General features: G+C 41.2%; 1 protein-coding gene across 4 annotated transcripts in view; it reads right to left on the reverse strand.

Moving 5' to 3' along the window:
- smtn (smoothelin) overlaps nucleotides 1-14,235 on the reverse strand; it is a 177,284-nt gene that overhangs the window by 67,867 nt on the left and 95,182 nt on the right. For all 4 annotated transcript variants that reach the window (XR_004415737.1, XM_033043698.1, XM_033043696.1 and 1 more), the window contains exons 6-7: nucleotides 8,416-8,512; nucleotides 2,856-3,370 (exon numbers count right to left, since the gene is read on the reverse strand). Coding sequence is in view for 3 of the 4 variants with exons in the window: in XM_033043698.1 (XP_032899589.1) it covers nucleotides 2,856-3,370; nucleotides 8,416-8,512 (612 nt within the window). In the remaining variant the exon portion in view is untranslated. The remainder of the gene's footprint in view (nucleotides 1-2,855; nucleotides 3,371-8,415; nucleotides 8,513-14,235) is intronic.

Below are 14,235 nucleotides of genomic sequence, written 5' to 3' on the forward strand. Positions count from 1 at the left end.
TTGGACATTTTGACATTGTGCCAGGCTGAAAGGATTTATTGTTCCAAGAAAAAAAACATTTCCAAAAATGTTCCAAATGTTCCTTTGGCCACCTACATGCAATTGTGGAATGGCAGTTGACTTTTTACAGAAGCCAGACATTTGGTGCCTTAATGGCATCAATGGTCTCTGATCACTGTAAATAAGTGTTTTAAAGGAGAGCAAAAACAAACAATGCTGAAGAAACATTGTGGGTCAGGCTGCAGCTGCGGATGAAATGGACAGACAATGTTTTGTGTCGGGATCTCCCTTCAAAACCGGAGTAGAGTGGTAATAGCTAATAGAAAGAGGTTCCATTCCTATTCTCTTATAAACCTGTCTATCCTTGGCCTCCTCCGTTCACAGAATGAGGACACATGCAAACTGGAAGAACAGCACCTATTATTCCGCTTGGTTAGTGCACAACCCAATGACATGAGCATTGAATTCTCCAATTTGAGGGAACCACTCCTCTTGCTTCTCTCTCCTCCTGATCTACATGGGTCCTTTCACGCACACCTTTCATTCCACCCCCTCCATCACCCAGTTCCTTTCCCCTCACCCTCCTTTTGCACATCAACCACCCTAGCCCCTTCAGGATCTCTATCCCCCCACCCATCTGTTCCAATCCACCCACCATCCCTCCCTCTGATTCTACACTTCACTTCATTACATTTCAATCCCTTCTTATCTGGATCCATCTGTCACTACAAGGTCTTCCCTCAACTCTGCCCCTTACCTCCTTCTGCCAGCTACCTTCCCCTACTCCAATCTTGAAGAAGGGCTCCAACCCGAAACATTGTTGGTCCCTTTCCCGCCACAGATGCTGCCTGACCTGTTGACTCCCTCTTGCAAGATGTCTTTTGCTCAAAAGTCCAGCATCGGCAGTGCCTTCTGCCCCTTTTAAGGGAGACCAAGGATCAACAGAAGTATCAGGAATGACTAAAGCAGGAGAAAAGCAGTGTAAAGGTAATCTGGCAGTAGCAGGCAGCAACCTCTATACTTTTCAATGGGAACGTGTTTTTGCACAAATAAAAACACAGAAAAATCGACCAGTGTTTGGGTATCCTTTACTTTTTTTATAGCTTGCACGCTGAAGTTGAACAGATTATGATTCAAAATAATTTTTGGGTTAAAGCAGCATCTGAAACAGATCAATTAAAATTGCTCCCTGGATTAACTCAGTTTGATCAGAAAGATCAAAGGAGGGCAAGTATCTTAGAGACAAAGTTCAAAACAATATAGATGGGAGTTCCCTGCCTATCCTCCTGGGTCATGTTCTTCCTCAGGACAATAAGATTTAGCATATAAAAAGGTAGGCAAATGGAACACTTAAAGGATTTTACTTCTGATGAAGAGTCTTTGATCCCAGATGCTGCCTGACCTGCTGAATGTTTCCAATATTTTGTTTTTATTTCAGATTGCCAGTATTTGCAATTAGTTTTTGATTTTTCTTAAGGAATAGACTTACTCCAATGAATTTTGAAACCAGTAACACTTCCTGAATATCTTGCTATCCTATAGAAACCAAATGTTCCAGGTATTGACCTACCATTGAACAATATAAACACACCATCATCTCTTGAGATCTGATGTCTGATAGTCTGATAGTCTGCCCCTCTGGCTGTACTTCCAAGATTCAATTAGTTTTCCTAATTGCAACCAGACAAGCTTAATCTTGACTCATGCCGCACATTCATGTTTTCAAGGAGTAATCAAAAGCAGCTGGAATACAACTACATACAGCTTTCCTATAACAATACTGGCTGATAGGAATATAGAGTGGAAACAGGCCCTTCGACCCAACGTCCACACGGACCAACATGCCCCATCTACACTAGTCCCACCTGCCTGCGTTCGGCCCATATCCCTCTAAACCCGACCTATCCATGCACCTGTCTAAATGTTTCTTACACGTGGAGTTAGTACCTGCCTCAACTACCTCCTCCGGCAGCTCGTTCCATACACCCACCACCCTTAGTCTGAAAAGGTTATCCCTCGGGTTCCTATTAAATCTTCCCCCCCCTCACCTTAAACCTATGTCCTCTGGTTCTCGATTCACCTACTCTGGGCAAGAGACTCTATGCATCTACCCGATCTATTCTTCTCATGATATTGTACACCTCTATAAGATCATCCCTCAACTCCTGTGCTCCAAGGAATAGAGTCCTAGCCTGCTCAACCTCTCCCTATGGCTCGGACCCTCGAGTCCTGGTAACGTCCTCAAATAATTTCGCTGCATCCTTTCCAGCTTGACACATTCTTCCTATAACATGGTGACCAGAACTGAACACAATACTCCAAATGCAGCCTTATCAACATCTAATATAACTGAAATATGACCAACTAACTTCTAAGCTCAATACTCTGACTGATGGCCAATGTGCCAAAAGTATACCGGAAACTTTTTTGATCTGGATTGCACTTTGGGAAGAATTTTTCTGAATGAACCTCAGAAAATCGGTTCACATATAATACCTGGTCTAATTTTGTCAGAATTACTTTGATCTTTCTTACCACATGCTACTTAACCTTACAGAACCTTAAATTAATTTATCATATATCTATACATTAGTTTATCTACTACCTTTCAGCACCATCCTTATCCCTGTAAACCATTGAATCTTTGCCACTTCCAGATGTAGCTCGCCGAGGGTGACAGTGAGCAGGAAGGATTGTCAGTGGATGATAGCGTGGGCAGAATAGGTTTACAGGGAAATTGAATGGGGGAATGGGATTGCTCTGTGGGACTTGATGAGCTAAATGGCCTCCATCCATGTCATAAGGAGATGTGAAATATAACTAGTCTGATCAGTAGCTTATTCTGGAAATCTTACCACTTTATCAAGTCCTGTGAAGAGAGTTTCCCCTTGTTCCTTATCACTGGCTCTTCTTGCTGTGATAGGAGAGATATTGTCAATTAAGTCAGAATGTAGCCTTTTCTGGACCGATGTCAACTTCCCATTCTGGGAGTTTATCTCTGCCTGGAGAACTGTAGGCTCCGTCTTTGGTGCAAAGGTGTTCTTACTGTTATTAACCGAGGAGCAACCATTTTTCCTAAGAGCAGCATCGTCATCTTCTGCTATGCTTGAAGAACTTTCAGTCCTTTCCTGTAACTTTACAGTAGGTTGGGTCTGAATTGTCCAACAGGATTCAGACGTCCTGGGATTTTCAGGCAATAGTCCCTTGGAACCCTTGCCACTCTCAGTGTCCCAGTCAGAAACAGTACTACAGATGCAAGGATCCAAAACAGATGATGTTGCTCTTTGTTGAAAAGTCTGAACAGATTTCATTGAACTATCATCAATATTTTTCAGAGGATCTTGGACAACAACCATGCTGGATGTCATTTCTATAATTTGGGGAACATAAAAACAATTGAAAAGAAAAAAAGTGTGTGCGTTTATTACAATACACAGATAAGTAGAATGTCAGTAGAATTTTTAATGTTGTACAAGATCAAATTGCCTATGCAACATATCAACAATTCAATCGCAGTGCTTCAGGAAATTAGATTAGATTAGATTAGATTAGATTAGATTAGATAGGCTTTATTGTCATTCAGACCGAAATCAAATGCTTTGATTGTATACCATTTTGTGTCCTATTTCACAGGAAATAAATTAATATAACAGCCTCCAAATCCTATTGATTAAAGACTGATCAAAATGCATCTCAAAACAGGCCTGCTTTATGCAGTAAAATGAATAGAGAAAATTATATGCCTAGAAATTAATAGGGGGTTTCATGAAAGACTCCCATTTATTTTTTCTAATATTGTTAGGTCAAAGCTTCAATCACAATGTTTATCCAGGTAATGTGTGTACAGTCTGATTAATTCAGGGCTCCTGTACAACTCGAGCTCATTCATGCCATAGATGCACTTTTTAAAACAGAGGGATCCAATAATCCATACAATGCTGGAAATTAATGTGGAAACTGAAAACTTAGAATAATGATAGAACCAAGACAATGGGAATGGTTGTCTCATTTTAGTGATGCTAATTTCAAGTTCCTGGTGAAAAGAACGGGCATTTAAAGAAACACATATTAACATATGACAGCATTGAAAAGAGGCAGCAATGGGAGTAGGTAGCAAAACAGCTACTAATGCCTCCGAGTACCACATCCCAATAACAATAAAACTGAGTCTGTGGAATAAACTAATGTTTCATAGTACCATAGTTCCAGCAGAGCTGTCTACTTTAACCTGCCACAGGTCAAGAAACTTCTTTCATTTCAAAGAAACAACTACCAGTTTGGTTGCAGCCAATGTGATAACACCCCATGTGAGGAGTAAAACAATTGAAAGCAAAGATCCTATAGCGGAGCTACAGGATCTTTGGTTGAAAGTGTAGAAGATCATCACTGAGGGAGTGACTATTTATGTCTTTACTGGATGGATATGAATGTTTCACATGCTCATTGCCTGGTTCCAGCTTTTACTCTTTGTGCAGAAAGCATTGGCATTAACAGTAACGGAAACAATTTCTGAGATAAGCCTGTATGCGGCAAGTACGTTGATGCAAGATTGAAGGAATAGTCCCAAATGCATTCTGTGATCTTTTTACCTCAAACCACCACATAAATTGGGACCCTGGTGTAATGGATAATTACTTAGAGGGCATTGCACACAATCTGAAACATCATGTGCAAGAGAAGATACACAGGTGAAAGTACACCCTGGAATATGGGCTGCTGGATAGTAAACTCAGTTTCTAGCTTGCATGTGGATGAGAAAATTGTTGGCATTCAATTCAGCAGCAGCTCTCTGAATTATTGGAAAGCCAAACCAGGAGAGACGTCAGTGGGATGAGGTCAGATTCTGGCTTGTGTAGTTTCCTATCACAAAGATCCACTGTTTGTCATGGCACGTGGAGTATATCAGCAGAAATATTTCAACTGTTCTGATCAAAGCTCAAACTGGTGCCATTAAGATAATGGGCTCTATGATTTCCAGCACCTTCAGAAAGAAAGTACGAATATAGTTTCAAGCTCTTCACAGATTATCTGTCATCTGCTTTTCTGCAAAGTAATGGAAGCACTTGATAAGTAAGGCAGTGATGATACATGAGTGGCATAAATCGCCCCTCTCAAAATGTCTGTTCCTGCACTATCCGATTAACCACTTCTCTAACATGTCATGAGTGAAAATTTTTACCTTAATTTAATTTTCTTTGTAGTCAATTGTTTTTATATACAAATTGGTACTGTATAAATTTAAGGAGATGTTACTTTTGATAGGCCTAATCAAGTGTAACTCGGGTCTACAGTTTGGACTGCATTTGTAATCTTGACTTTCGGTGTTAATCAGGGGAAATATTAGTGCCTCAAGGGCCTTCCACTTATTCGGAGTCAACCACATGATGGCAACAGATATGCTAGAGCCCCAACAAATCAAACACCTGCAAACAGCTTAGTCAATACAAATGAAATGTGTGCAGAGCTGTAATTAATTAAACCAGGAAATAAAATGATTGAAGGTCATACATTGCATGCAGCACTAAAGATGTTGTGCAGCCACTTAAAGAAAAGGGCATTTATCTCTTGATTGAAAACAAACCAGATTTATCGGACAGCAGGAAATTAATAAAGGCAATGCTGTGCATATACACATTCTCAACAATGGGCCTGTTTATTCTGAAGAAGGGTTTCGGCCCGAAACGTTGCCTATTTCCTTCGTTCCATAGATGCTGCTGCACCCGCTGAGTTTCTCCAGGACTTTTGTCCACCTTCGATTTTCCAGCATCTGTAGTTCCTTCTTAAACACAAGCGCCTGTTTATTTGATTGTTAAGCTTACTATATGAACAGCATTCTTACGTAAGAATGCTGTTCATCGATTACAGCTCAGCATTCAACACCATTATACCATCAAAACTGATCACCAAACTCGGTAACCTGGGCATCGACCCCTCCCTCTGCAACTGGATACTGGACTTTCTAACCAACAGACCCCAGTCTGTTAGGTTAGACAAGCACACCTCTTCAACCCTCACCCTGAACACCGGCGTTCCACAGGGCTGTGTGCTGAGCCCCCTCCTCTACTCCCTCTTCACCTATGACTGCACACCTGTACATGGTACTAACACCATCATCAAGTATGCAGATGATACAACGGTGATTGGCCTCATCAGCAACAACGATGAGTCGGCCTACAGGGAGGAGGTCCAGCACTTAGCAGCATGGTGCGCTGACAACAACCTGGCCCTTAACTCCAAGAAGACCAAGGAGCTCATTGTAGACTTCAGGAAGTCCAGGGGCGGCACGCACAGCCCCATCCACATTAACGGGACGGAGGTGGAACGTGTTTCTAGCTTCAGGTTCCTGGGAGTCAACATCTCCGATGACCTCTCTTGGACCCACAATACCTCAACTCTGATCAAGAAGGCTCACCAGCGTCTCTTCTTCCTGAGGAGACTGAAGAAGGTCCATCTGTCTCCTCAGATCCTGGTGAACTTCTACCGCTGCACCATCGAGAGCATCCTTACCAACTGCATCACAGTATGGTATGGCAACTGCTCTGTCTCCGACCGGAAGGCATTGCAGAGGGTGGTGAAAATTGCCCAACGCATCACCGGTTCCTCGCTCCCCTCCATTGAGTCTGTCCAAAGCAAGCGTTATCTGCGGAGGGCGCTCAGCATCGCCAAGGACTGCTCTCACCCCAACCATGGACTGTTTACCCTCCTACCATCCGGGAGGCGCTACAGGTCTCTCCGTTGCCGAACCAGCAGGTCCAGGAACAGCTTCTTCCCGGCGGCTGTCACTCTACTCAACAACGTACCTCGGTGACTGCCAATCACCCCCCCACCCCCCGGACACTTATTATCACTTATTATTATTTATTTAAATCATTTGCTATGTCGCTCTTCCAGGGAGATGCTAAATGCATTTCGTTGTCTCTGTATTGTACACTGACAATGACAATTAAAATTGAATCTGAATCTGAATCTGAATCTGAAGCTTACTATATCAGTTTTAACTACTTGTTTTTGGCATTCCTTGAGCCAAATACAGATTGCATACTATAAGGGGCATGACTGATTTTAATTTTTTTTTAAAAGGTACACAAAAATGCTGGAGAAACTCAGCGGGTGCAGCAGCATCTATGGAGCGAAGGAAATAGGCGACGTTTCGGGCCGAAACCCTTCTTCAGACTGAACAAATCCATACTTAAGAAAGGATGTACTAGCCCTGGAGGCAGTGCAGCGAAGGTTTACAAGATTAATTCCTGCAATGAGGGGATTGACATATGAGGAAAGGTTAAGTAGGCTGGAACTCTACTCTTTGGAGTTTAGAAGAATGAGAGGCGATCTCATTGAAACATATAAGATCGTGAGGGGCCTTGATCGGGTGGATGCACCGAGGATGTTCCCAATGATCGGGGAAACTAGAACTAGGGGACATAGTTGCAGAATAAGGGGGGGCTCTTTTAAAACTGAGATGAGGAAGAACTTCTTCACCCAGAGGGTGGTTAATTTATGGAATTCACTGCCCCAGGGAGCAGTGGAAGCAGAAACTTTAAATATATTTAAGACTAAAATAGATGGTTTTTTAGCTGCCAAGGGGATAAGGGGCTACGGGGAGAGGGCAGGGATATGGACCTAGGTATGGTTAGTATAGTAAGACCTGAGTGATCTCCTGGACAAGTGTCGATCGCCTGGATTGGGGTCGGAGAGGAATTTCCCGGATTTTTTTCCCGAATTGGACCTGGGTTTTTATCCGGTTTTTTGCCTCCCCCAGGAGATCACAAGGTTCTTGGGGTGGAGAGGGGTGATAGCGGTATAAAGGGGAGGGTAGTGTCTTGTGTTCTGTGTCTTGTGTCTACTGTTTGTGGGTAAGTGTGTCTGTTTAGTGTTCAGCCATGAGCGAATGGTGGTGCGGGCTCGACGGACCTGGTGGTCTACTCTCGCACCTACTTTCTATGTTTCTATGTTTCTAACAAGAAGTGTTCAGACAAGAAGTGTTCCTTCTTGAACACTTTAATTAAAAAAAGACTGGATAGGAATTATTCCAAACAACAACAAAAATAGTTTTCAGCTACACAGTCCTGGCACAGTGGCACAGCGGTAGAGTTGCTGCCTTACGGTGCCAGAGACCTGGGTTCGATCCTGACCTCGGGTGCTCTCTCTACGGAGTTTGTACATTCTCCCTGTGACCGCGTGGATTTTCTCCGGTTTCCTTCTACACTCCAAAGGCATACAGGTTTGTAGGTTAATTGACTTTGGTAAAATTATAAATTATCCCTGGTGTGTAGGATAGCGTTAGTGTACGGGTTAATCGCTGGTCAGCGCGGATATGGTGGGCCAAAGGGACTGTTTCCGCACAGTATCTGTAAAGTCTTTCAAAGTTGTTTATTTTTCTCAAAAAGAAGGAAATGAGGTAAACATAATATGTACCATCAAGCTCACTGTGACTGCTGTTCTTCTGATTCCAAAGATCTTGTATTTGTGCTCGGATCTTTGGTCTGGGCTCCAGGTCCTCAGTATCCACTACCTAAAGGCAACAGATATTAATTGATAAATAACTTTCCATACGAAAGGAGATATAACAATATAAAATCAGCCTCATTATAAACTATTCAGTATAAAATATTTCATATTTTATTCTCATGACCTCAGAACCTTACATTGTTCATTGTACATTAGCTCCTTTCTCATGAGAATCAGGATTGCAAATCCATAGAAACTAGGCCTGGAGTTCCTGTCTCCTGGAAACTGCTATGATGACACTATATAAACAATTTTTAGTACTCTCAAATTGCTCATTTACGAAGGGCAGGCAGGTAGCACCATCCTAAGGCAAGAAGTGACTATAGTAATCAAAAACAAAGATTCTACTGCTCCAAAAGCATTAATTCAATTAATGCTTTCGAAGGGTCTCGACCCGAAACGTTGCCTATTTCCTTCGCTCCATAGATGCTGCCTCACCTGCATCGGTTCCAGCACCCGGGCTAACTCATCATTCACCCAGCCACAGCAGAATCGGTCAACGAATTGTCGTCGGGAATTTGTTCCTTATTTTGACCTTTTGTCACTTATTTGGGAGTGAGAAAGTTGGCAACCCTGCAGAAAAGGCATGCACGATGCCTATCTTCTTTGGTAGGGCATAGACTTTAAGAGTAAGGAAGCTAGGGTATACCTTCATAAGGCATTGCATTAGCCACAGTTGGAATACAGTGTTACCTAGAATTCCAGGTTAGTTCAGTGGTGTGCGTTTAGAAAACATATGATTACACTGGGGCCAGCGAATATTTTCACCGAGTAAATCTGAAACACACTGCTTGAGATGGGTGGTGAAAGCAGATAATTTCATAACATTTAAGAATTATCTAACCAAGGACTTGAATCAGCAAGGTATAAAAAGCTTGGGACCGTTGCTGCAGATCTCTCTCCTCAGAACCTTAAAGTTGGTAATGTTCTTTAAACTGCTTCTAATGTGACAGGGCGATCAGGGAGGTATTAATTGGCACAAGTAAGTGAACAGTTTGCAAGGAAGAAGTGGGGAAGGGGACAGGATGGTATTGCTCAGTTACTGGCCAAATGACTTCCTACTATGTCATAAGGAAATATCATAAATTTAATGAGAAAGTCATTTATATTTTTGAAAACTTCTACTAGTCCTCCTTAATCCTCTGTTTCCGTGATAAAAGATAACACATCATCTGTTGATATATCAGTGTTTTGATGAGACCCTGGTCTCGAAATGTTAGCTCTGTTATCCAATAACAGATGCTGCCTGGCAAACTGTGTGAAAATATTGTTTATGTAGGTATGTTGCAAAGCCTACCTGAAGCGTCGCTGAAAATCTGTCCCAGCCCGTGTGCGCGATTTTGGCGCCGTTTAGAGGGGGGCGGGTTTAAAACGCGATTTTCCCTAGGCTGTTCAAATCGCGGTTTTTCAGCCTAGTTGATTATTAACGAAAAATCGCTGGAAGATTCCCTCGCTTGAGCTATTATTAGTTTTAAGGGCTTTCCTTACTTGTTATAGTAGTTTAAAAATTAACCTCTAAACCCCCGACCGCCGACAACGGGTCGGATCTCATACAGTGGAAAACGGAAGGTAGGCTGTATATTTTTACGTTAAAAAGGGCTTCTTAAGATCCCTTTATACAAAGTTTAAAGTTGCGAGTAGCTCATTTTGGGCCCATTATATCCCGCAGTATTTTTCTCGGCATTTGGAGCACAAATCCACCGCAATGTGAACGTTCTAAACCAGCGCGTTCACAGGATCCCACTAGAAAGCTGATTTAAATGGACTTTAATTTACAGCAATTAAACACTAAATTCCTTCCATTTGGCCTATAAATTAATGTAAATGAGATTTAAAAATCATGTTTTATTGTGAATTATTTGTGAATATTATTTGGACACTTAGGCTATTTAAAAATGTTAATCATTTATTAAGAAATAGATAGATGTTTAGATCTAGTAATTGAAGTTTGGAATTAGCTACAATTGGGTAACTAACTAATTATATGCTTTAATTTCAGGTCATCCAAGTAAGATTATTTTATATTTGTTTCAGAATGCTTCAATCTATGATAACTGAAAATTTCATTCAGTTCCCTTAATTTTAAAGAAAGTTATGGGCTTTTGACTGTCCACGATCACAGCTTTTTTGTTATCTCCATAGAAAATCAATAGGGAACAAGATGCTAATTTCAAAGTATGAAAATGGCCATAACCTTTTAAATACTTGAGATATGAAAGTGAATTAGATGTCAAATTAAACTTATTTTTATGCTTTATCTGATGGGATAAATTGCAGACTTGATTTTTTAAATCTCAAAATTTTGTAACATTGCTAGTTTATGCAACCTGTTCCCATGGGTCAGCATGCAATTGTCTTCACTGCCACCTGCATAACAAGCAGCCATACAGGTTGAAATTTACTATTTGTTAAGGGAAGTTACTTATCTGTATCGATTTCTTAAAGCAAGAATATCATGATTTAGTTTAGAGCTACGTCGCGGAAACAGATCCTTCGGCCCACCGGGTCTGCATCGACCATCAATCCCCGCATAATAACACTACCCTACACACACGAGGGATAATTTTACACTTATACCAAGCCAATTAACCTACAAACCTGAACTTCTTTGGACTGTGGGAGGAAACCGAGGATCTCGGAGAAAACCTACGCGGTCACAGGAAGAGTGTATAAACTTCGTACAGACAGCACCCGCAGTCAGGATCGAACCCGGGTCTCCTGTGCTGTAAATGCTGTATGTCAGCACCTCTACCGCTGCGTCACCATGCCGCACTTTCACAAGCTTTTAGTGACTTCCAATTTGACATTCGCACTATGTGGCATCTGTTCAGTACACCAAATATAGAAATCTAACTTTACAGTGTGCATGACTTCAGTTTGTCTTCATTTATGTAATATTTAGGTATATCTCACAATGTAGTGAGTTGACCAAGATGGATGCAAATCTTGTCATCTATATCACTCCACCCAATAAAAAAACTGGACGCAGCTGATAGGATCAAGTTAACTTTACTGCACCACTCAAGGCCAAAGATCCTATAGCGCTATAGGATCTTTGCTCAAGGCTGAATAATGTGTTGTTACAAAGGAATTTGAGTGAGGAATCAGTGAGTCGTTAGATCCATGGAATTCCTCCTCAGCAGTAAAGGGCGGAAAGTGGACATAGAAGTTGTAGACAATAAAGGAATTATTTTCCTCCCGTGCAGATACATTCTATTTATTGTTATGATGCACACTTGGCACAGCCTCGCTGAGAACATTTATTTCTCTTTCAATAGAAGGATCATCAGTTCGCAAATGTTTTTATGGAACTTGAGGCAAGCCATGTTATTGTGTAATTGTTATTTCCATTGTAACCTGGAAGTCAAAAGCTGCAAGGATAAAAAAAAGGAACAAAAAAGATCCAAAGCAATTTAAATAAAGTATGAAGACGCATTGTGCAGATAATCAGCACAAGTCTGTTGCCAGGTACTCTCTCTAAATATGCAGGGCTTCTTTGGATTATAAAATCGATTCCGCTTTGACCTCTGATCTTGCCGTGCAACAACTCTTTAGAATCCAAGGAGAAGGGAAAAACCACCAAGTCTCAAGGCAACCGTGCATGCTCAGAAAAGCAGCAGGTATTCATTCTTCAGAACCTCCAGTCCTCTTAACAATGTCTGAATGGAAGAAGCTTTTCCTTTAAATTCAGCATTATTACAATGGAAACATATTGTTCTCCAGATCAGCATGAAGAAACCCACACAATATGAATAAGTTTAATTAGACACTATTCAGAAATCTCTCCATTTCAAATAGTACAGGTTTGATGGATGGTCAGTGTATTATTACTCTGAAACTTATCGGATGCAAGGATTCAGATCACATGCAGGATAATGTTTCCAGGCTTAAACATTTATAACGAAAAGTTACAAATCACAGGCAGTTCTCTCCCAGACCTAGAGCAAAATTAGGGACAGAATTGCTCACGAGTTCACCCACGAGCACTGATACTTCACACAAGGATGAACATGGGAAAACCTTTCATGGTGCAAAACCTATACTGCAGTGCATGTTAATGTGAGCCACATTTGCTACTGAATTTCCCTTCAAACGTTTGATGCTGAAACAGTTAACACTCAATTTCACTGAACAAATTGCTTCAGTGTATCCAATACTAAATTGAAGGAAAATGTTGCCCTTCCTCAACAGGAAATCAAACAAACAGCCCGACTACTTGGAGCCAGATGTTCCCGAGGAAGATTTGGAAAGTGTCAGCACAAATGTTGAGATTTATATTGCATATTAGTGAATGAAAACTATTTGACAAAAAACAAACTGCGGTTAATTTAAAGCTGTATTGGAAGATAATTAATTTGGTAATTGCTCATTCTGTATGCTTCCACCCTATTTCCCCTGAAAAATTCTTATTGCCGTACAACTCCATTGGATACGAGTGATACATCACACTGGCAGATAAGTATCATGTCCAAGTCTTTGAAGGCAATGCCATCTGTCCACTTAAAAAATTGCATTACATTTAGTCAATCCTTTACATCCTTTACAGCTTGCAATAAACGTTATTCCCTTATCATGTATCTGTACAGTGCGAATGGCTCGATTGTTATCATGTATTGTCTTTCCGCTGGCTGGTCAGCATGCAACAAAAGCTTTTCACTGTACCTTGGTACATGCGACACTAAACTAAACATACCCAATATTCACGTATAAAATTACTAATGAAGATCACTAGACAGCAATAAGGGGGAACACCTTGGAAAAGGTGCGAGTGATGTTGTGCAAGAAAGATTGAGATGTTGGAACAATTATGATCCCCAGTCTGCCCTGGGATTCATTTTGTGATTAATATGTTGATTGGAACTATGGAGTGTATGTCATCTAGTAGTGGCCATAGAATAGAGCATCATTTCAGGCAGTAGTTTTAACTGGAGAAACTCAGCGGGTTAGGCAGCATCTATGGACGGAAGGAATCGGCGACGTTTTGTGTCGAGACCCTAAGTTGAGTTTCTCCAGCATTTTTTGTCCACCTTTGATTGTTCCAGCATCTGCAGTTCTTTCTTAAACAGTCGTTTCAACTGAGAAGGATTCCTCATGTTCCCCTTTGCTCGACAGATTCAAAAGCTTTTGTAAGGCCACGAAGAGACAGGAATCTTTAACCCTACTATTGCATACAAAGGTCAAATGCATGGAGGAAATGGGAGCAATTGCCAGGGGCAAAGTTCCTGCATTTTCATGTGTTTCCGTTCAGGAGAAGATTCTGCTGCTGCAGATAGTGAAATGTTCTCACAGCTCCACTGACCGGTTTGATTATGACTTTTGTTGCTGTTAGAATGGAATATGTCCGTTCCTATCATGAGTGTCCTCTGGGTGCTCTGGTTTCCTTCCACATCCCATAGACGTATTGACAGTGTAGGTCTCTGTAGGTGGCCGGTAGGTTAATTGGTAGAGGGAGCAGGGACGTGACAATGGGCATGTATGGGAGAAATGGTTTCAGGGAACTAAGTGGAGGAATGAGATTATGTTGAAAGCTGATGTACCATTGATGGGCTGAATGGCTCCTTCCATGGCATAAAATACAGAATGAAATGTAAATATAAAATGTACTAATGTACCCCTGTAGTACAGCATTTGAATAGACCATATGAAGTTTACCAGCAAGCCCACAATTGGGACAAAAGTTTTATAAATTTAAAGATTATTCCAAATTTCTATAAATTATAAGAAACA

Source organism: Amblyraja radiata, chromosome 25, assembly GCF_010909765.2.
Source record: "Amblyraja radiata isolate CabotCenter1 chromosome 25, sAmbRad1.1.pri, whole genome shotgun sequence".
Lineage (NCBI taxonomy): Eukaryota > Metazoa > Chordata > Chondrichthyes > Rajiformes > Rajidae > Amblyraja > Amblyraja radiata.